Source organism: Micropterus dolomieu, linkage group LG21 (assembly GCF_021292245.1).
Source record: "Micropterus dolomieu isolate WLL.071019.BEF.003 ecotype Adirondacks linkage group LG21, ASM2129224v1, whole genome shotgun sequence".
Taxonomy (NCBI): Eukaryota; Metazoa; Chordata; class Actinopteri; order Centrarchiformes; family Centrarchidae; genus Micropterus; species Micropterus dolomieu.
Genome location: NC_060170.1, coordinates 16,824,797 through 16,848,222, shown reverse-complemented (window position 1 = coordinate 16,848,222; position 23,426 = coordinate 16,824,797). Strand labels below are relative to the sequence as shown.

The following is a 23,426-nucleotide window of genomic DNA, read 5'->3' as shown; positions in this document are numbered from 1 at the left end:
CAATTTGCCTTCAGCTGTTTACTGTTGTTTACCGGAGGTTTCTCTGAGGCTGTACAGTGAACAAATCACTGCCGTCTTGACTTAGTAAATCATCATGTATCTGAAGTATTAAGCAATCACTTTCCTTTTTCCCCTGTTCTTCCCTGCACATATTTAAACAATTAGCATGTCCATTCCTTAGAATATTTCTCTAATCATTCTCATAAAGAGCTGCAAGAGTCAAATCATAATCTATTGATTTAATGCAACCAAAATAAGGGTTATTAAAGGCCTAAAATTAAACCATATTCATCCAGACAGGCTACAAGCCTTCAAATAAGATCTTGTGTTCCTCAAAACATTCTTGACACCATTCAACCTTTTTCCCCCCAAAGTCTTTCTTTTCCAACCCCACTTGTTTCTGAGGCTCTGGTCTGCTCACACCTTGGGACTGTGTGTTGATGATTTAGTTTCTGAGGAGAGAGCTCACAAGAAGAGGGGAGACACTGGCGCCTATTGTTGGAGGAATGCCTCAGCAAGAAAGAGAAAGGGAAAGGGGGTGGTTGTGTTTGTGACAACGTGGTGGAATTGCACTGAGAGGATTAGTCCAAGTTCTTAATGTGTGAGATGAATGAATGTGTTTGATTGAAAAACATGCAAAACAATAAAAAAAAATAAAGTTATATTATCTCTGTGGACTAAGTATAATAAAGGTGCAACCACATGTTTTTTTCAAAATTTCATTATGCGCTCATGATCAAATGTATTTAAATTAGACTATGAGCTGTGGGCGGTCACCTTTTCCCATAATGGTACAGTCCGTCACCAACTCGCCCCAAATTGCCGGGCTAGCCTATAAAAGTAAAGCACTGAACAAAGTTGGCAATAGAAACCTGTTAAGAGAAATATCTGAGAAACAACCTCCAGCGCAACTCAGAAAGATGGAGCAAACCGAGGTGGTGAAGCCAGAAACTCTGGATGACCTGATAAAAATCCTGCATAAAATCTTCGAGAGTGACCACATCAATGTGGAGGAGGTCCAAAATATAATGGAGTCATATGAGAGCAAGCCTCACGAATGGATGAAATATGCAAAGTTCGACAAGTACAGGTAAAACTGTTTGTTTGTTTGTTCATAATCCTGCTTAGCTATGACTAATCAGATATTACTCATTTATTATGCTGGTGCACTTTTCACGCTTGTTCTGTAACCTCTCTGTCACCTTTACCTAGTGTGATTTTGTTTTAACAATAGTCCAAATATGATTTGTCCAATTTTTTACTTTTGTTTATATTGTGTCTGTATTTTTCTTGACTACTCTAGAAATCTACATAGGCTGTTGTTGACAAAAAGTGTGGAATATAATAGGATATGTCATTTATATAGCTTGCAAACTATTGAATGCTTTAATAAAATGCATACAGTCATTTGAAATGTCTCTTATTTAAAAATCGTTCTTTTAGGCTTATTTGAACGATGACTAGTTGTTCCCGAATAGCAGCTTTCGTCAGACCTTATTTGAAAAAAAACCAAATCCGACTTGTTTGCATAATTTATATCCGTGCAGTCTCTTCATAAACGTCATTGATCTGAAAACCTCATACAAAACAGTTTCTTCTAAATGTTTTTCACCGCAGTAGGGCTCCTCTCTAAAGCAAAGTATGGCTGTTCTATTCAAAAATATTTTTCAAAAAAGCTCCCGTGTCCCAGTGTTTTGATTAGTGAGGGGTCAATGGAGGGAGGGTGAGTGTGCCATCCAATCAACACTGAGAACTGATACACACCCGCTGATGTTTGTAGGGATAGGTACTTGATGTTGTTGATGTGACCGTCTGTGGCCCATCAGGGAGCTGCAGCTGCCTCGAAAACATTTGGAGAATAAGGGGATCTCAATGGGCAGGAAAAAAACATGCAGAGTAGCGACAATATTTACCGACTAAGCAAGGACGCGGGCTCTCAGGGCTATGACATGAAGGGAATGGTAAATTTTCTGCATGTCATAAAATACAGAAAACCTTGAAGTGTTCCTGACCGCTTTGTTGTCAGAAACGGTAGCATCCCCCTTTATGCTACATGTTTTAACAATAAGTGGTAGATTGCAAGTAGCTGTACAAATTAAATATAAATAAATAAAGGAAAAACAAGATGTCATACTTTGGCAAGATTTCCTAATCAAATCCACCTCACTATGCTTGAATATTGCTAGTAGTCACATTGAGAGTTAGGCTGGTCCTAAAATGATGCCTGGACTTTACCAAAACATTCACAGTATACATTTTTCCAATTCCAGTCACTTTTGTAACATAATTTGAAACTCATCAGGAGCAAGGATACATAATGTACCATCTACCCTCCCTGTTTGATCAACAAATTGTTTGCTCTTTTGCAGGTACACAAGGAACTTGGTAGATGAGGGCAATGGGAAGTTCAATCTCATGATCTTGTGCTGGGGAGAAGGCCACGGCAGGTGAGACGCTTCCACATGCAAACAAATAATGTTTAATATAACTGTTGCTTATTTATTGCATTTTAGATCAACAAGGTCTCAAGAGATTACCACTGCACATTTAAACCTATTATATCTGTTCCTTAAGCCTATTGTATTTTAACAAGATTGTTTTTTTTGGCTATGCGTGCGTCAGTCATGTTACCAGCCCACTACTACTCTTAGATACTGTAGCTCAGGTATTCAAGTGGTATTCTCTGGCAATTATTGCAACAAGTTAATAGAGATAAGAGAGTCCAATGTTCTACACACAGACAGAAAGGTTGTGTAAATAGACATTATTTGATGATATCTAACTCCCACTTTGTCAGCAAATGTCACATGAACAACTGAACCAGACGTATGTTTGATAGGTCTTTATATGATTACATATTATTTGACTCGCAGCCAACAGTAGCAAAGTGGTAACACATGTATCTTGCTCTTGTGAAACATGACTGTTTGAAACAGCCATTTCTAGGCATGTTTCTCAAGAACATGGCTGTCCTAGCACTAGAAGAACCAATTTGGCCAAGACATTTGCTTTACAGCATACCTACTGCAGTAATAGTGATGTTGTAGAACTAATGGTTACAAATATGGCTGTTCTAGAGGTTGGACAACCATACTTCCTAAGAGCAGCTCAAAAATGTTGTGCAGTTGTTACGAGGTATTACTTATATATTTTTAATTACATTATATTACGCATGAGTCTAGTATATGTTTTGAATTGTATAACACAAGAAGAAGAGATACAAAGTTTCTAAAAACTATCTCCATGTCAATCCCAGAAATTCTTTACAGGAAAGATATTTATTGTTGCTTTTGGTCCAAAGGTCATATCGAGGTCATATGACACTGTATGCTTGTGTGTTTCTTACAATTTGCAGTAGCATCCACGACCACACAAACTCCCACTGCTTCATGAAGCTGCTGCAGGGTCAGCTGAAGGAGACGCTGTTTGGCTGGCCTGACGTTAAATCACAGGGAGATATGGTCCAGAAATCACAGAGAATTCTCCAGGAAAACAAGGTTGCTTACATAAATGGTGAGAAACCAGTGTGTAGTGTGCGTATGGTTGTTTATTTTCTTTTTAATTCGAGTTGGCTTTCTTCAGTATAAATACCACTTAGTTCTAACACACATGTTTTGTGTGTGGGGGCAAGTTGTGAAACTCGTTCTTAATATGGTGAAACACTTACATTATCATACTAATAAATGTAGCTTAAATAACCATGCAGTGTTTAGTACAATAGACCAAATATCCTTTATATGTCCTGTCCCACATGAGATATACTGATGTGACACATCTCTGAAACTCAGACACGACTGTGTCTGTGCAACAGTGTAATATGTGCTTAATTTTTTTTACAGCACTGAGCAATACAGAAGTTTCCAATTTCTGCAGTTATGGAATGTCATATTGGTCTTCTAGGAGTTAACACCTAGTTATAACTTAACAATGAATAGGACTCAAGTCTCTTCCCAAATCTCTGCAGAGTATTTCCCCAAAGCCAACAGAGCCCTGGTGTGATGTTTGGTAACTGCCTGTTTTTCACAGCATTCCAGTGGCATACATTGTTTAAAATGTTGTTTGTTCGCCTGTGTGTCTGCATATTTTAGACTCCCTTGGCCTGCATCGTGTGGAAAATGTCAGCCACACAGAGAGCGCAGTCAGTTTGCACCTGTACAGTCCTCCTTTCCAGACCTGCCAGACCTTTGACCAGCGGACAGGGCACAGGAACACCGTCAAGATGACCTTCTGGAGCAAATACGGAGAGAGGAGTTCAACTGTAAGATGCTTTACAATTGACAATGAAAATTGACACTAACTAAGGAAAAATATCTTCTGACTGATGCTTTGAAAGAAAGTTATTAGTTAAATTCTGTAGGTGGACGTTAGGAGAATGTAAATGTGGGAAATTAAACCCAGACAAATGCAATATTATGATAAGATGCGCATTGCATGCAAAACAATAACACCGTAAAGCAATGCTACTGTAGATGTTAGCAACAACTGAACAGAGAGACAAAGATGGATTTCTTCATACATCTTTACTTTACTAATTCAATTCATAAATGTACTATAGAATCTATAAAGATATTTTATATATAAATGCATAACTGCATACATATGCATAAAAATGCATATTGTGAGAGTTCAAATCCCAACCTATTAATGTAGTCATTTTTTAAGATATTACACAGGATCACTACAAACAGTTAACACAAAGACTTCTCACCCCCCTGCCTCATGAGCAGGAAGTTGGAAGTTTTTACAGTGCCTTGCTGCTCTCATTAAGTCCAACCTACAAATAATTAAAGCAGCACCCCTTGAAGATTCAGGAATTTAATAGAAAGTTTCCATTTCATGTCCATTAAACGTGTTTCCGTTTGCTGTTTCAACAAAAATGTTGCTTTAGCAGACAAGAAATTATATTTAGATTATATATTTATTGAACACGTGAGGGCAGTTTTATATGTTCAGGGAGAGAAGAACAAATTAAGTCCAATTAACCTTTTAAATACGATGCGTCCTTTAAAATTGTGAGCCAAAGTGCTACACATAATAAAGTAAATTACAGACAAAAGGTAAATAGTATACATAACACATACAGTAAAGAATCTCTGCCTGCTTCTGCCACCATGCCAACAGTGTCCTTATCTGAAATCTACAAGTTATATAAGCATACCTTGAATGTCAAGACTGTTAAGTTAGTGCATTAGATTGCAACACCAAACAGAGATAAGATAGTAAAAGCACGTAAGTGTGAGTACACAACGAACTTAAATCACCATCCACCCCCAGCTCTCAACAGTTGTTGTGGTCTGAGTTTTTTTTTTTTTTTTTGACTATATCACAATAGCAAACTTAATTGAAGTCTGAATTAAGAACCTGAATAAAAAAAAAACTTGGTTTAGCTTTGGGTAGGATTTACTAGACTGTAAATATTTGTGTAATTCAGTTACTAATGACCTGAACCCTCTAACGTGATATGATTTTTACTCTTTTATTAGGAAACCACAGTTTCACAAGAGAACAACTAATGATCACCAAAGGAGGCCCTGGATGATGAAGACAGTTGCATTTAAAATGACAATGTTGTGAAAGTGATTCAAGGGAAACTGCTGGGGAAGCAAAATGTGGACCTACTATGACTAAGCAACCCATTTAAAAATCAGGAGCGGGCCGGTTCAAAAGGACAACCCAGTAATTAGAATGGCTTTATCGCTGCCCAGTGTGAGCTTGGCAAATACTGATGAGCACAGGCAGATGCATGAATAGGCTTGGACATGGATTAAATCTGCCTTTTGTTTGTTGGGCCTGAGGAGACCCTTTTCCAATAACAACATTCCTGTCAATCCACAACCTGTGTAACCACACTTTTGTTAAGTTATGGCCCATAGTCAAAGAGTAGAGCTTTAGCTTTGAATATTGGGGGGGGGGGGTTCTGTTATAGTTTTTCTCTTAAATTTTATATCTCAAGAAAAGGAAAACAGTTCTGCAATCAACAGTTTTATTATCAATGGAGCACTTTCATAGCAGTATTTACTGTCAATTTATACCACTCAAAATTGTCTAAACACCTGTTGAAAATTGTGATGAAATGAATGTTGAAACATTGTATGATCTAATCAAAAGAAAAGTTTGTTCCATTTTCATTTGGAAAAAGAAGTGTAAAGCTTTAGAGTTCTGTTGTTTTTAAAAGTGCGATGGTTGTAATTTATTTGCAGGTTATTCTGTTGGAAGGAGTGTTTAAATCAGCAAGCGACCATGTTACTCCTAAATGTATTCATACTCAAGTTTTGACCAAGACAGTCTTTTGGAGGAACTATTTTGTATTACTAGCAGACAATATGTTTAGATAAAGTTCATACTTTTTCTCAGGATTTTGGCATATTTTAATTGTAGCTGTATGTATATAGTGTGTAGTTTTTACAGCGTAGCACATCTGATAGCACTGTCTCATGCATGCATGATTTCTATGATGCAGTAAATGATCAATCTGGCCATAACTGAAGACCATTAAACACAATTACCCTTATTACAGAGCTTATTTTTGTGTTGTCTTTATTTTTCGTGTTATATATATATAATTCATGTGTTTTACACAGTATGCAATAAGCACATGATGTGCACATAGCTTGTTTGACCTGTGCAAAAGCCTCAGGGTCACCAACACCTAAATAACAGCATGTGTGTCTTTTTGTGTGGGATGCTAGGTGTGAACGCTTATGTTTGTAAGTTTCATTACCTGTCATTAATATTTCATCAATGTTTCCTAAAAGCCCAAACAGATCATTGCTAGTTCCATAAAAGTGCTTTACAGTAATTGTGTAAATTCAGCAATTTATTAACAGATCAGCTCTGTCTGGCATCAGCCTGGCAAGGAAACTAATGCGTGTGTCGCCATCTGTACTTTGGCTTCAAGTGAAATATTGATTGGCCATTACCTTGACCAGTAAATAGATTATGTTAATGGTTCACTGATAACACTATTAAGGTACCAGATATCTGTCTGACGTCTATAAGCAATTGGCCTCTCCTGGCAAGCAAACAGGTTTGTTAACTGTGTCACAGTGTGCATGTATTTTGAAGACAGACAAACAAGAGTGTACGTGCAAAGCTCCATATTCCAGTACAATTAATACCTAATGATTATGGCTAATATAGATATTGATACTGTCCTCTGTGCCAGTTACACATATCCAGCCAGACTGTTAGCCACATAAGAGAGTGAGTGTTTGAGTGAAAATGCACACAAATCTATACCTTTATATTGTATTTTAGGGTGTCCACTCTTTAAACATGTGGCTTCTGCCACTATATTTTTCTCTTTCATACTGTCTTTATGCTGTGTGCGTATGTGAAAAAAAAAAGGTGAAAATACACTGTGCAGTCTGTGTTTTTTAAATGAGCTTGTATATGCAAAAGTAGAAGTATGTGGACAGGAAAGTCACGAAAGAAAAAATACAGTCGGCAATGATCCCAAGCCAGGAGTCATTTTAGCCAAATGAAGGAGACAACAGTAATATCTACTCTACTACTGAATTTTACGCATGCATCTGTGCGGCATTTGAAATGTAAGTTCTATAACACCTTGGATGTCATTGCTTTTCTTCATATCTCTTCTAAGGAGAATTGAAAAGATGCACACAATGAAATTACTGACGTACAGTACAAAAACCTCAGAAATGTATTTAAGTACAACAACTGAGTAAAAAGGTTTGAGGCAGTTTCTCTAAGATCCAACCTCTTTTGGAGTCACTCACTCAAAAACTGACAGTTTGGTCAAAAAACAAACGCATGCCATTAGTCATGTTTCATCCTTTTCCGATAGCACCCAGTGTATTAGGGAGGTGTATTTGCTAATTCTCATTTTCTCTGTACCAGTGTTATGTAATAAGGGAGCAACAGCCTCGATTGCCCCCAATAGGCACCTGTTTATAAGAGGACATGATTGCCATATGATGATAAATTCTGATATTTGACTAATCAATTTAGTGATCATGGTGCAGCCTATCTGATTAATAATCCTGCAATAAAACAGTGCCAGAACATTGGGTGTTGATTCATCAACAGGAATAACAAAGAAGAGGACGTTGAGCCTCTTGTTTACTGTCCCAAATTATGGTTATACCCTCTGTGTGTACGCATCAATCACCAGTCTAAATCCTCCAGAAATCATCACTTTACTGATAATTGTAATGGGGGACTCTGGGGGACACATTTCATACTGATAATATAACTTATTTGTATACTGTATATTTCTCATCACAAGTTGCATTTAATGTGTTTGTGTTTATTGTTCATGTAACTGTTCCTTCATTTTGTTTCTTCATTTTATTTGACACGTGCCTGTTCGTCTAGAGCTTGAATGACTCACTGTGAGTTCCTTTGGACAAAAATTATTCTCTCAGTGTAGATGTTGACCTTGGATGATATTTCTTGGCCCAGATGGAAGAAGGTTTGGCACATAGCAGCAAAAATGGCCTACTGATTTTGTTTTAATGAAATATTTGGAAGTATGTGAGAGTTTTTTTCATGTGGTGATTCTTTTGTTGTGTGAGCTCTGTCTTCCTCACCGCTAACTCACTGCTGCTGCTGCTGCAGTTGACTCCATATCTGGGAAGCAGCCATAGCTACGGGAGAGATCATAAAACATGATGGCAATTTTCACGGTGTTTTCCTAATCCCTTACTTTGTTCTGGCGTTGCTATGATTGAAAGTGCAAAGTAGAGTCTGGGAATGTGTCCTGTGATGATAACAATAAGCCAATGACACCGAAAAAAGCGGAAGAGCTTTGATAATTTACTTATCGAAACAGCCCCAGTACATTGATAGTGAAACACTCATTCATAAAGCAAATAGCACATATGTTGTACTATCAACATTATGAGGCATGACAGGTGATTGTTTTATTACATGAGCGTGATAAAGCTCTTGTTCTGCAACTTCAGGGCCAACTTTTCAATTCATTTTATTATTATTAACTAATTATTCACATATTTCAACATAGGAGTTATGAGCTGGTTTGATTTTTTTTTTATTTGTGCCTTTTTATCAATATGGTGAATCAATCCAGCGTCAGATCACTCATAAGAACAAATTAAAACTGAACTGACCATTTACCCACTGGCCTTCACAAGTGCTAAAGAGTCATTTTCCATTGTCACACAGGTCAAGAAATATCAAAGGAGGAACTTTGCTTAATGCCCTGTTGACAGAAATTCCGGACTGGGAACCATGAAGAGTGCCATACCTCGGATCTGCAAACAATCAAATGATGACTTCAACTTTGTCATGTTTTCCATGAACCAGTTTTGGTCTGACTTCAAGTTATGTTTCAACATCCTAAACTTGTAACTTCACTTTCACTCTGACTATATAATCACTTGTTCCTATTGTTTAAGTTTTCTTACTGGTAAATGCTAAAACACAGTAACAGTTTGCAAGCATTAGCCACCATAAGCTAGTATTCATACCAGACCAAGGTTGTAGAAGCAAAATCTCTGAGTGTAGTGAATTGAGCATCGTGTTTATGAAATCAGCGCGTCGTTTGTGAGAGGAATGCTATTTTTTCTTTTAATAGTTACACAGTCAAGCTTTAAACTGAATAAGTGTTTGTTTGTTTTTTTAAGAGTATGGCTGGGATGTTGCACAAATGCCTCACAGAAATTTGAGAAGGGTGGTTTTACTATAGGAAAACTGCTCCAGCATTAAGTCAAGATCAGGCCAGCCTCAACAGTGACCCAGCTTGTTATAGCAACTGTGCATAAACTGTGAAATTGTTTCATATCGTGCACTGAAACATCAGAGACAGCTATCACGCATTGTCCCGAGACAACACAGTCCAACTCCGTCTTGTTCTTCGCTCTTTAATGCACACATTAATGTGGCATTAAAGTTGTATGTAAACTACACAGACAGGGGAAAAAAGAGATGTCACAAAATTATATCATTTCCATCAGAAACTATCTTTGTACACAAGTAAGAAATAAAATCTCTACATCAGTCTTTAAAATATCAGTACATATATTTGTAAAAGAGGTGTCTGAGAAAAAAGTACCACAAAAGACCACTGCAAGAATCAAAGATTACGTAACACTGACAATACTTTACAGTGAAACACACACACAGCTGTACTTTTGGCTTTTGCTGGTGTTTGGTGCACAGACAGGCCAACAGAACACTCTGTCCTACTCTAACCCACAAACATCATGCTCTGGTCCCATTACTTTGTCTCTCAGTACACAGCTTCAAAACACACCGTAAACAGCAAATGTCGTAACAGATTTTGGTCCAGCATCTAGAAAGCTGGGAGACACAGGTCCAGAACAGTTTCACCCTCTAACAAGGTGGAAGGAATGGATAGTACCAGTGGGAATGGGAAAACTGTAACACATGCAGCACTGAGAATAAATGTTAGTAAAACCAGGGTATTTCAGCAAGCAGCCTTTAGGAATTTGTGTCTAAACCATAGACTGTATGAAAAGGTCAAAACACACTGATTTTATTAGTGAATATTTACTTTAGTGTTAGTTCACTACTACTGCATGTACAGTATATTAGGGCATACTAAAAACTGAAATTCTGTGATGATGCATTTTTAAAATTTGGAGTTTTTAACTTAGAAGCTCAAGCACAACTTGAAACTGCTAACATGTTTATTAAAAAACATTTATTTCAGAGCAGTGCAGGCTCATTACACAGGAACAACAAAATGATACTATTTTACATCATAACATTTTTTTAAAAAAAGGACAAATTAAATACAAAAAATAAATGTCTCTACATAAGCATTCACATCTAAAAAAAATGTGTAAAACATCCATAAAAAGAGAAAACAAGCAGTGAATAATTTACTAAAAGCTTTAAGATTGTAATTTCCCTTAAAGGTTTGATGCATTCCCACATGAGACAGGACCACATTGGGAGGAACTTGATTTGCACACTTGAATCAAGACTTGATTGGGTTGGGCTTAGTTTGGAGACCCAAATATCTACTATCACATTTTACTGAGTAAAAGTGTTACATTGTGCATGCACCAAAGTGGAAAATGCATCTGCAAAAAAAGTTATGCTTTCCCAAAAGAAAAGGAAAAACGTCAAAAATATTTTTTTTTCCTTTTTTGACACTTTTGTCTCAATCACTAACTAAAATTTGAATCTCATGGGACATTCAATTGTACTTCTGCTTTGGCAAGATGTTTAATAAATGTCTCATTCTCATGCTCTCTCCCTAAAATGAAATAACTGAGTTTGCAGATGTAGGAAATTAAACAAAGTCTCTAGAGTTAAAAGAAATATGTACGAAATCTACATTCTCAAGATGTAATGAGAAACACTTTAAAGGAGAATGCACTTATAACAGACACAGACAGAGCTTTTCATATTTCTCTGGTCAGAAGGATTCATTATCGGACTGCCTGTCCAAACCGCCCAGAGACCTGATCTGCTCCAGAGTCTCCCTTCCAGGGTAGGCTTTCCCCTCTGACCCTTCTGACCCTGACTGGCCTTCTGTCACCAGCCTTCCCTGTCCCCTGTTCCTGGATCCTAATGGTCCCACAGGCTCTGTCTTGTCACTTATAACGTCACAAGCACTTGATCTTCCGGATCCAGCAACAGAGCCGTTGCTGTGAGAAGCATGACTGTAAGCACAGTTGTTGAAGCTGTATCCATGGGAACTGTTGCTTCTGTGAGAGCTACTGCTGTTCTTGGGATGGCTTGGTTGAGTCTGAAACGTTTTACCTAAGGAAACCTTATCAAAGGATTTTTGGCTACGGAAACTGTGCTCAGAACACAAGTCATGCTGGGTATCAGGCTTTGAATATTTATCTGGTTCCTCTGCTCCACCTACACCAGGGTCTACCGCAGGTCCAGAAGCCCGACTGAAGGTTAAATCTAGCAGCCTGTCTTCACTCAAGGACTCCATGACTAAGGATGGAGGTCTGTGAGCGGTGGTGTCCACTTGTCTACCAGGGCGAGCAGGCATGTCATTGTTTACCTAAAGATAAAAAGACAAAAATGGACTAACACAGACAAATCTTTAAATTAGCCCATGAATGTAATGTTACTACCAAAGACAGGGAGACACTATAACAACTGAATGTCTCATTATGGTATACATCAATTTGTAGAGTGCTATGAAAAATATAAATCCTCAAATTTGACATAGAGATGGTATAGAATAGGTCAAGTTAATTGTAATTGTAATTTCAACTTAATGCGGTTCCACAGTGTCACAGCTCAGATATCCGATGGAAATGTTTGAGGTGCACAGTGCCTCTTGCAGAAGGCAAGTTTGCGGTGCTGTTAAGCAATTCATACTTTGAACCAAAATGCAACATTTGCATATGGATTTAAAGTCTCTTATGGTCAAGTAGACTCAGTTTTAAAACTGCATGCTGTAAACTACAAGCAAACATGAAACTGAAACACTGCGCACAGTCACATGGCAAGCGTTTCCTAGACATTGCTTTGCATACCGTTAGCAAAGGCGAAGCATCAGTCTGTGGCCGAACTTCCCGATACTCCCCTCTAGTCAGCGATGCTGCGCCACCCAAATGTGACTGTATAGTGGAGGAGAGCTGAGGTCTTCCTGGAGGGTGGAAATCTGACTTGTCAATTCCAGCCAGTGAAGCTAGCTGACCTAGCCTACATAAAAAAAAAAGAGATGAAAGCCATTAAAATTAAGGGTCAAGAGTTGGCACATAGATTTAATTCATGCACTAATGAAGTGCACGCCAAAATAATAGGAGATCTTGAATTGGTAAATGTTAACAAATGCTACCTTACATACAAGTGGCTTTTTTTACCAGAGAAAATGTCAACTGAGAGGCCACATGCATTAAGATTAATTACTTCAAGATATAATGAACTGCTATTAGATGTAATGCTAAAAGCACTGAATGGTAACCATAGAGAGAAGCTTCTTTCTATGTAGTGTGGACATGGTGGGGCACTGATGTCCTGATGATATGAAGCAATATTTTACAAACACAGGGATTACAAAGTGAAGGCCTGACTACAAGGATAGTGGCCACAAAAAAATGCAATGTAAATGCATGTAGCAAAGACAGCAAAGTAAGACATAGTCCATATTCAAGGACAATACTGGGTAGATTTTACTCCCCACCTATTGACTGCATCTTATGCCTCTGGTTTCAGAACAACTCAGCATCCTTTTATGGCCCTTAAGTATGAATCAAGGTAAACAATGAAATAAATGAATTTGAAACAAAATAAGCAAAGGAATTTATTACCACAATAAAAGGCTCAAAGAGGAGAGAATTGGTGCTTCTGTCACAGTGAAACTCATCCACACAGAATGAAACTCTCATCTGAAATGAGCTCAGCACCAGATTTCCAAATACTGGAAGCCAACAGAACCAAAACAAACAGACTAGTGTTGTCAAAGGTTAGGTCAGAATGAAACAGAAATCTAATACTACATCTAAGGTAAGTCAATTTAAAACATTCAAAAACAAGCCCAGAATTTTTGCGAAATGTACTCGTTTATTACTTGTCACACCCCGAGTCACTTGAGAGGAAATCTATTACATCTTTATGCATATTGCACAAAGGGTCTTAAAATACCTAATGGTTCCACTTTGACTTCTGATTGTCATGCAGTCTAGTATGATGCACATCAACTACACAACTTCATGTGGTTCTCCATACATTTTTAAAGCTTCCCAGGAAACGAAACAAATGTTCACTTTTGGCCTCAGGTGAAGATGCCCACAGTGGTCATTCAGAGTTGGCCTCGGGTGTCTCCAACGCCCATAACGACTATCAACAGGTATCGATCATCTTGACAACGACCCCAGAGACATTAAATAGCTGAGTTTCCCTACCCCAAACAAAGTCACAGCAGCAAAGCCTTGATTGACAGTATTATTGGCCTATGGCTGACATGTTAGACAACTTCTAAATCCAGCAGACACAAAGCAACATGGGTCTCCTATTGCAGTTGTGCAAAATGTCCTCTAATCTCCCGCTTGTAGATCTGGTTTGGCTCACCAATGCCTGAAAATTAAGATCTGGGTCTCTAACTCTCATCTGTCATTTACTTTTGCTTTGAATCATTTTGTGCTGAGGCAGGTATCGCATACTTGTCTGAACTTATGTAATTATCTTCCTATGGCTTTCTATTGGGAGTTCAGGGAAAGCCACATGGTCTTTGTAAAAAAAATATCAAACATTTGCTACTTCTTTAATGCAAAAAGTCCCCTAGTAAGAGTTTTTGACTGGTGGTCGACTGTAGTACCTTGTGAACATTTAATTGAAAACAAACAGACAAAAAACAGATTGTTGTTATTGTGTTCCTAAAAGAAATACACTAAAAACTAAATTAGATTAAGGAACATATAAAAAAGGGAAACAATAGTTGAATTAATTCATAAAAGCTTTCTATTGGAATTCTGTCAGAGTGCAATTCCATTTTGACACAGGGTGTGACATATTCCCACGTGGGAAATGCCCATATGACAATACAAATTAAAAAAACCAGAATGACCGGAGATACATATTGAAACTCAAAGTTTGAGATGTAGCTCTGGTGGCAGGTGTAAAGAGTAATGTTATATTAGCCAGTTTTAAGAATACCCACCCAGCATCCTTGAGTAGATCCAAGAAAGCATGGAACTTGGTAAAGGAGTTCTCAATGCTCTCGAGGACTGCCTCGTCTTCAAGTGCACTGAAAGCAGGGGGTGCTGATGCAGAGCCAGTGGCGGCAAGTGCCTCTGACAGGGAGAGGTTGGCTCTACGAAGACGGGCATTCTCCAACTCATACTGAATAGAAATTTTTAAAAAAGGACATAAAAGGGCATATTTAAGCCAGTTATATGGACATAATACAGTACTGTAAGGGTTAGGTTAACCATTACACTCAAGTGTTTCATAAGCATGAATGTCTGTCGGTTTGATACGTTATTTTGATATGTTTTTTTTTACTTGCTGATGCAGATATTTAGAGAGCAGGGCGGCTGGCCATGGGCCGCTATATAGTACCAATATCAAAACAAAGAAAGTCATATATAATTCCATTAGTCCATGCAAAGTACAATCTATCATATACATGATTATCTGAGCCAGTAACATGTTATTTTAAATGGAAATTTTATTTATTAATTAAATAGAAAAATACATTGGTTTATGCTGTATGAGAACATGACTAAGGGAAAGTGGAGTACGGTTTGTCAGAAGTGACGTCATTCAACTGCGTTATTCTCTACAGTATAATAATATATATTTAACGCTATGGAGCTTTTTCCCAATTTTACACTGAACACTTAATTTGTAGTTATAATGACAATAATTATCTAAAACCCACTTCAATGTGGCAGCTGATCATCAAGCTATATTCAGTTTGCATGGAAGAAGGATCCTGCTGTGTCATACCATAAACTTTGGCTTTTACAAACATTAACAGCAAAGTTCACAAAAAATAAATAACAGGCCAAAAATCGCATGTCAGTATTTTTGAGATTATCATTACCTCCATGAGCCTTGACTCAGCTTTCAGTCTGGCCCTGCGCTCCTCTGCCAGTCTCAGACAACACTCTTTCAGCTCCATCTGCAGGACATGAACCAGAATACACACACAAATACACAGCATTAAAGTGCTTCAAAGTAAACTGATTAGGTCCAAAATTGTTGCCTTTGTCTTGTCTACAAAACTTCAAAAGTTGCAGTTTGGAAACTAGTTAGATGTGACTAACCTGCACATGTTCAAACTGCCGTCCAGTGATCCTGTCCAGAGAGGATGGTCTCTGGTCTACCTCCACCACCACTTCTTCGTCTTCCTCCTGTCCCTCCGAATCTGACTCCACAGTGACCTTCACTGTAGCTGCACCCTAATTTCAACAGATGAACCCCTTTTATTGACAGGGCTCTGGATCTATTTTCTACTCCAGAAAGTCTCTGGCAAATCATCTGAAATAAATCCAATCCATACTTGCTTGAAATACTGCTGTCAAGATGAGTCTTTTAAAGAGTAAAACACTGTACAAAAACAAAAGAAAACTCACCTGAAAGCTGTGATCTATCACACTGACTCCAGGAGGCATACCTCTGCAACAAAGGCATCCAACATAATAGTAGTCTTTGATGACTGAGCTCCATCAAATAAAATAACAAATAGGATGTCCTAAGTTCATAAATGGTGTCTATTTAAAAAAACAAAACAACCTAAAAGTAAATTAGTTTGCTGACATCTTCTCACCTCTGTCGTTCAGCTCTTGCAGCAGCCCGCCAAGGTACACATCGGGAGCGGGAAAAGGGCTTCTGTGTCTGAGCAACGCCTGAACTCCGCCCTCCAGAAGATGGTCCTTTACGAGAGGCTGCACCAGAAAGAGAGCCATGTAAAGAAGTACAAATTCACAACCACAGGGAGGTTTTCTGGGAGCATTGGCAATTGGGGTCTGTTCTTGAACAAGGACAAACAAAATCATGGATGCAAGGCCCTCACGGAGTTCAATGCACTTCGGTGAATAATCCTGATTCCATGATATGTATAATAACAATTCCTGGCGTTAATATGAGTTAATTACTACATTAATTACTGGTAATGAGGGAGTGGTATACGATGTATCCATCAGGTGCTTTACAGCCACAAAAGCAGGATTATGTATTAAGTACTTAGAAGTGTTGACTATGGTGTAGGGTGAGGATCTACAGAATAAACCACATTAAGCACTTAAGAGACAGTTTTCTAGTTTCTTTCTGCACCGGTCAGCAGAGCTATCTAGAGTAACAAAGGGAGAACAGGATGACAACGAATACTGTTCTTACCATGTCTCCAGATGACTTAAAAGCCAAAAGGACAGAAGTCAGAAAGAGACAATATAAGACTGAGATAACACAGTGGTTCTCAAAGTGGGGTCTGGGAACCCCAAGGGGTCCTTGAGGGGGTTCCAGGGGTCCACAGCAAAAAGAAGAATACTTAATCTTTGTTATAATTCTATCTGTAAGTAGCACAGTGACCGAATGTTTGACTGTTTTGGTCATGGGTCTCTCCTCCTATCAGATGAGGAACCCTGGGACAAAATCAAATGGGGGTCCATGGTCTAATTTGTGTTAGTTTAGGGGTCCCTGATGTGAAAAAGTTTGAGAACCACTGAGAATCCACTTTTGCACAGGCTGTAGACAGTTGCAGTTTTGCATTTCAACTTTATCTAAATGCCAAATTGGCAATTCTTTTTATAAATCAGTATGTCACTTAGTCACACAGTAATATACAAGATATTTTATACATATTTATGAGCCTGATGAATTGCTGAGACAAGACCCTTTTGCCAATTTTAATAAATAATAAATATCAAATAAATATTTTTATGGGCTGATTGTGTGGTCACTGCTAAATATATCTGTAGTATGTTTTGTTTGACCAAGGATCGAACGACTTACCTATTCTAAATGTAGCTTTTCCTCTGACTGTACTGGGTAGTGCTCGTTTCTTCGGACCAGAAACTCCCTGAGGCTCTGTAGCCGCAGGCTTGATCCAGCAGTACTGCAGCATAACATAAGGAAGATACAAGCCATCTGTGACAAAATATTTTTTCATAAACTTTGAATGATGACATTAGCTCCAGACACTGACCTCGGGTGACTGTCCATCAGCATTCATTAGTACTTTCTCTATTATTGTTTTAATTAGGACCTTGTCTGTAAAGGAAAAACATTTAGCAAGGACAATGCTTTTTCAGAGATGTTTCTGAACATTATAAAGAAATTTTAAAGTAAGCATTTTACTGATATGAAAACTCTACATACTGGAAAGTTGGTTAGAATGAGTATGCAATGGGGACATAGCTAAATAAAAGTGTAACAATGCGCTAGCTGCGCCTAGAGGCTGTAATGTTTATTACACCCACAATACAGACATGCTGTGAGGAAACAAACAACATACCAATTACTTATCATTTTGACCAAAGTTCTATGCAGTGTGAAAAAAATCTATAAACTGTTATGACTTTGGTTGAGGTAGCTTCTTACCAACTAAGGGGTTATTACGAATATCTAGCACACAAAGAGCAGAATTAGTTTTCAAGGCTTCCAGCAAACGACGAGCTCCTTCATTGGACAGACCACACCTCTGCAGGTCCACAGCTGTTCAACAAGCCACACAAAAGAAACAGAAAACCTGAGCACCTTTCCATCAAAAAGGAAAACAGTAACAACAAAACAATCTGTTGTATTTGTCTTTCTTTCTCACACACCTACTAACCTTTAACCCAGAGGTCCTCGACCAGTTCATGTGCAAGAGCAGCAGCGCCCCGGTCCCCAATCAAAGTGTTACAGTTTAGCGTGATACGCCGGAGACCTCCCATTCCCTCAAACTGTGGCTGTCGATACCTGAGAGACTCTGCCCATGCGGTACCATGCCTCTGCATTCCCTGATGCTGAGAAAAAAACAATACAAAAAATACAAACATGTCTTTTTGGTAATGCAAATCATTTGTTTTTACAAAAGGTTGGAGTTTAAAATAATTAACTGCATGTCACTACAGTTGACAGAGTCCATAACGTTTTAAAAATAGTATGCCAGATAAAGTCTTAAAAAGGCACATATTATACCTTGATGATGTTGGCCATATGCTCTGCCCCTCTCCAGGTGAGATTGCATCCTGTAAAATCCACCATCCTGATGCTTGTAGAATACTTCACACTTTGGCAAATGACTAAAACATGTGAAAATGGCAGTTATAAAGACAACATGCTGACTTATAGTACAATTGTGTGAAGGATTTCTGAAGGAAAAAATTAATACTGTGAATATACATACCTTCTAAGCCCTCATCAGTGATTGGACAGTTAGCCAGCGAAAGGTTTTCCAAGGACACACTTTTTGACAAACCCTGAAATATAATGGCTCATACTTTTTAGTTGTTAGCAAATTCCACTCTTGAACAGAGGAGCTGTTAATCAATACCCAGATTCAGTGTCTCACACATCCAAACATTATGTTTCCTCCTCAAAGACGTTTATTATTTCTATTCACTCACAGCTCAGAAATTGCTTCCAGTAATAGAGAGCGAAGAAAGAAGTGGGGAGCAAATGCAAATCATATGTTTTTTACCTTTGTCATATTGATGAGGTCCCTCTCTCTCAGTGGAAGTCCATTAAGCTGCAGAGTCTTGAGGTTGGGAGAGACAGTCAGACACTCTCTCAGGGCCTTGCACAACTTAAATGTCATGTCCTTAGAGCGAATGGCTGGGATCTTCTTCTTGAAGCTAGACTTATAGTACCTTCTATCTGAAATTTGTGGTGATATGAGTTAATGTTTACATGCAAAATTAATGTCATTCAAGTTTCTATTTGAATTTACCCTGTGCATGTTTCAATAACATAGCTAATAAAAAGGTTATAAAATGTTTCCCCCCTCACTGTTATTTGATGCATCAGGTTTATTTTCTGCCTTACCTGTGTCTCCAGAACCCAGACTAGCTTGGTATGTGCTACTTATTGCAATGTGGTGCAAGTGTTTGTTAATGCAGATAGAGCTGAGAATGGGTGGCCAGTCTGTGAGTTTGACCATGTCTCCATTAAAGTCCAGCATCCCTTTGTCAAGGTTCATCCTCACAGCAGGGAGAGGGACCGAATCCTGCCTGGCACAGGCAAAGTCATAGTATGCCATGAAGTCCTGGGCACCCTGCCGTCGAATCTGAGCACTGTCTTGAACCATCTCTGATCTAGAAACAAAGTTGTTGTTTTTTTTAGTTAATAGAGTAATGAGGTCTTATCCACTACTGTGGAACTGACCGGGAAACAGTCTCTCCATCTCCATCATTTTGTTTTTAGATAATAAATGGTAGCCTCAATCTGAATCTTGATTTCACCCATTTTAAATGTATATTTGCATATAAGGTTAATGTCCGTAGATTATTTAAAGGATAGGTCCACAATTTTCCAAGTCGGTCTTAAAACAATGGTCAGGTGCCCATATGTACATTCAAACAGGTTTTGCTTGCTGTAACCATTTCTCCTGTTCATACTGGCTATTATATCCCTTTCTAATGTACTTCCAATATAAGTGGAGGCCAAAACATTTTTTCAAAAGTTTATCTGAAGCTGAATATGAGACTTCAGCAGTCTGAAGTCTCATATTCATCTGATGACACAGAACGCAATTACGCTCACTGAGTGGCAGAAAGACGAGCAGCAGTGTTATCATACCAACTATTGTTTAAAGACAGACTTGAAAAAGCACAAACCTATTATTTAAGGTAACTATTGGAAGAAACAAAAAGTCACACACACTGTTAATCTCTTGCACCAGCTTTAATTACAGCACTTTGGTCCATTCTGAGTTTTACCTGAATGACTGAGGATCAAAACATCATAAAGATTATAACGTTATTTACAATTGTTTTGGAGTATTTCACAGTAAGAGTTTAACGTTAGATCCGATGGACGTGGTAATATAACATTCTGATGAGCAAAAATTTTGTAGTAAAGACTTGGCCAATCTTTAGCAATTTGCGTCCTAACAGATTCGCTGACATGTTTAGATACAGTAAGTTATACTGCATTTCCAAAGGTTTTTCTGGTCAGATTGTTTGATATCCTTTTATCAAAAATGTCGAGACAGAGCACCTAAAATGGTAGATAGCAGTTATTATATATTGTGATAGCCCTGATATCATAAACAGGTGGCCAGTAGTGAAGGGTTTTGTTTGTAGAGCCAACACATCGCCTGTCACCGTTGGTCAACTAATCAGTCTTTCCACCATAGCTGACCTAACTTCCCATTAACGGGTCGCAGATTTCAGTGCAAACACCTGGACGTCAGCGTTTAACCTTAACGTTACAGTGACTTAAAAGCTAAGAGATAGTTTGGTTGTCTAGCATTAATTACAAACTAAGTTGAAATGTACAGTGTATTAGTTTTTTCCTGCCCTATTTGATGCCTAGTTCAACCAGTGGCGTTAGCAAGCTAAGCTCCTAGTAACCGTCGGTTGTTAAGGAGTAACGGTAACTGTCATGTTTTTAGCTGTATTTTCATGCATTATCAACATTTAATTGAACCGAAGTAATTTAATATACCTTTCACATACAACTGAAGGCTCTATCGTCGTGGCACTGTTCTCTTGCTTTTCCTTGGCCACAGTCTGACAACTTGTGCGGACTGTTTTTGTTGAAGGCGTGAAGGACCGCTCAAAAGTGGCGCTGTTGTGCCAGCAAAGCTTCCTCGCCCATTTTCTCTTCCTCACTGAGGTCAGTGTGAGTCCATGCAGGGCCCTGCTGCCACCTACCGAAGCGGGGGCAGACATGAACTTTTTTTTTGTCTTAGTAGAAAAGGGTTAGGGTTAGGGAATGCAACATACAAACACACACAACACATACGAGATACAAAAGTACATATAGCCTGGGGGACTACAACAAAATAAGAGAAAAATATATTTAAAATAAATATATTTTCACAGAAAGACCTTCAAGCGAGTACAGATATTAAGCACCTTCAGAGCCTTTTTGTTGGAAGAGAAACGAATTGTTCTAAAATAACGTTAAATTTCTTTCTCAAATACTATAAATAGGAATTTTTTGTTTGTAAAATTGCATTTGTGTAAGTTTGCATGTTCTCCCCGTGTCCGCGTGGGTTCTCTCCGGGTGCTCCAGCTTCCTCCCACCACCCAAAGACATGCAGGCTAGGTTAATTGGTGTCTCTAAATTGTCCTTAGGTGTGAATGTGAGTGTGAGTGGTTGTCTGTCTATGTGAGTCCCTGCGATGGACTGGCGACCTGTCCAGGGTGTACCCAGCCTTTCGCCCAATGTCAGCTGGGATAGGCTACAGCCCCCCGTGACCCTGTAGCTACACAGGATAAGTGGTTGACGATGGATGGATGGAATGAAATAATGGTCGCAGTGTTGCTTTTCATTACTGAAAACCCCAAAAAGGACATTCTTCTGAAACCTGGAATCATTCTGACATGCCTTTATTTCATCATGCCTGGATTACTGCAACAGCCTTTTTACTTGTTTAACCCTAAAATCTATTGATCGACTCCAGACAGTCCAAAACTCAGCTGCCAGGCTTTTAACCAGAACAAAGAAATATGACCCCATCGCCCCTGTTTTAGCTTCATTACACTGGCTCCCAGTATGTTTAAAATTTTATTGATTAGCTCTTCATGGCCTCTCGCCTTGTTATATTTCTGACCCCCTCGTCCCATACGCACTGGCACATACATTGAGTTCCTCGGCCAGAGGTCTGTTGTCTGTTCCAGAGTCTCGACTGAAAACTAAAGGAAATAATGCGTTTGCAGTCAGGGCCCCGAGGCTCTGGAGCAGCCTGCCCGAGAAAATCAGGTCGGCTGAGTCAGTGGAGTCGTTTAAGTCCCTTCTTAAAACATACTTTGATTGGTGAGCCTTTCCCGCTTTTATTTGACTTTATTTTATTTTATTTTATTTTATTACATTTATTTTAAACTTTTATTTTAGTCTCTTAAGTGTTTTCTTGCTGTTATTATGTATTTGTTTTTATTTATTGTATTATTTTTACACTTGTTAAAGCACTTTGTAACTTGTTTTTGAAAAGTTCTCTACAAATAAAGATATTATAATATTATTGTAATAAATGTATATACATCCTGCCAAAACTTTTTTACAAAAGTACAGTGCCAAAACAAATGTAATATTGTTTCTATGAGTCTCACAGAAGGTACAGTTAGACACATGAACTCCCTCCTCCCTCATTAATCTAATAGATGGCTTTGAGCATAGGTGTAATTTACACTGGGGACACTGGGGACATTAAAATATAGAAGAAACAAATGCGCACTGTCCACAAAAAGTAACTTAAGCTAAAAAAACTAAACAAAAAACAAGCTACTAATTATGTAGGAATCCAAGGTAGGCCTACCTGTGTATAGTATTTCCATTTTATGTAAGTTTATGCATTTCAGAGGTACATAGTACTCCTTTCACACAAGTAAGTGGACAGTTACCTATAAATGTCCAGCGTCCTATGTGCCACACTAGCATGCTATATTGCCATGGAATCAGTCTTTAGAAGTATCCCATTGCAATCTGAAGTGTTGAACATGTGCAAGTTTTGACCTGCTGGTGGAGCTATAGAAAAAGTCAGCAGTCACTGCTGTATTGTGCTGATTAAACAGTATATAAAGTATAGTGAAAATGAGCCCAAACTTAAATAACTACAGCTGTAAAATGCAACATACACATTAAAAAAACACAACATACAAAACATAGGTCTACTAAATAATAAAACACAGACAGTGACCATTTTTTGCATAATGAGGTTTTTTTTTATTTATTTTTTTAACTTTTGCTGGTAATACTTAAATACATTTATTTATGTAAAGTTTTGAATGCAAGGCTTTTACTTGAAGTGGAGTATTTTCAGTGTGGTATTGCTACTTTTACATAGGCTAAGTATAACATCTGAATACTTCTTCCACCCATGTGTGTGACAATGCCAGAAGACACATCTA

The 23,426-nt window shown here is 38.2% G+C and overlaps 2 protein-coding genes across 4 annotated transcripts; one reads left to right on the top strand and one right to left on the bottom strand.

The window, feature by feature from the left end:
- Positions 1–810: 810 nt before the first annotated feature.
- On the top strand, positions 811–6,519 carry cdo1 (cysteine dioxygenase, type I). Of its 2 annotated transcripts, none has more exons than XM_046035066.1 (5): positions 811–1,090; positions 2,370–2,447; positions 3,356–3,513; positions 4,089–4,258; positions 5,484–6,519. In XM_046035066.1, exons 1-5 carry the CDS (start codon positions 921–923, stop codon positions 5,511–5,513), a joined length of 606 nt encoding a protein of 201 aa, XP_045891022.1. In that variant the 5' UTR covers positions 811–920; the 3' UTR covers positions 5,514–6,519. The 2 variants fall into 2 exon arrangements, with proteins under 2 accessions (XP_045891022.1, XP_045891023.1); XM_046035067.1 differs by lacking the exon at positions 811–1,090 and adding an exon at positions 1,583–1,723.
- Positions 6,520–10,620: 4,101 nt separating this feature from the next.
- cep78 (centrosomal protein 78) lies at positions 10,621–21,259 on the bottom strand. Of its 2 annotated transcripts, none has more exons than XM_046035822.1 (16): positions 21,019–21,259; positions 19,396–19,664; positions 19,052–19,227; positions 18,758–18,830; positions 18,550–18,653; positions 18,200–18,374; positions 17,968–18,081; positions 17,573–17,637; positions 17,380–17,482; positions 16,196–16,313; positions 16,002–16,044; positions 15,693–15,827; positions 15,470–15,547; positions 14,582–14,763; positions 12,456–12,624; positions 10,621–11,974 (listed from the first exon to the last, which is right to left on the bottom strand). In XM_046035822.1, exons 1-16 carry the CDS (start codon positions 21,243–21,245, stop codon positions 11,372–11,374), a joined length of 2,634 nt encoding a protein of 877 aa, XP_045891778.1. In that variant the 5' UTR covers positions 21,246–21,259; the 3' UTR covers positions 10,621–11,371. The 2 variants fall into 2 exon arrangements, with proteins under 2 accessions (XP_045891778.1, XP_045891779.1); XM_046035823.1 differs by having other exon boundaries at positions 11,831–11,999.
- Between the last annotated feature and the right edge of the window lie 2,167 nt (positions 21,260–23,426).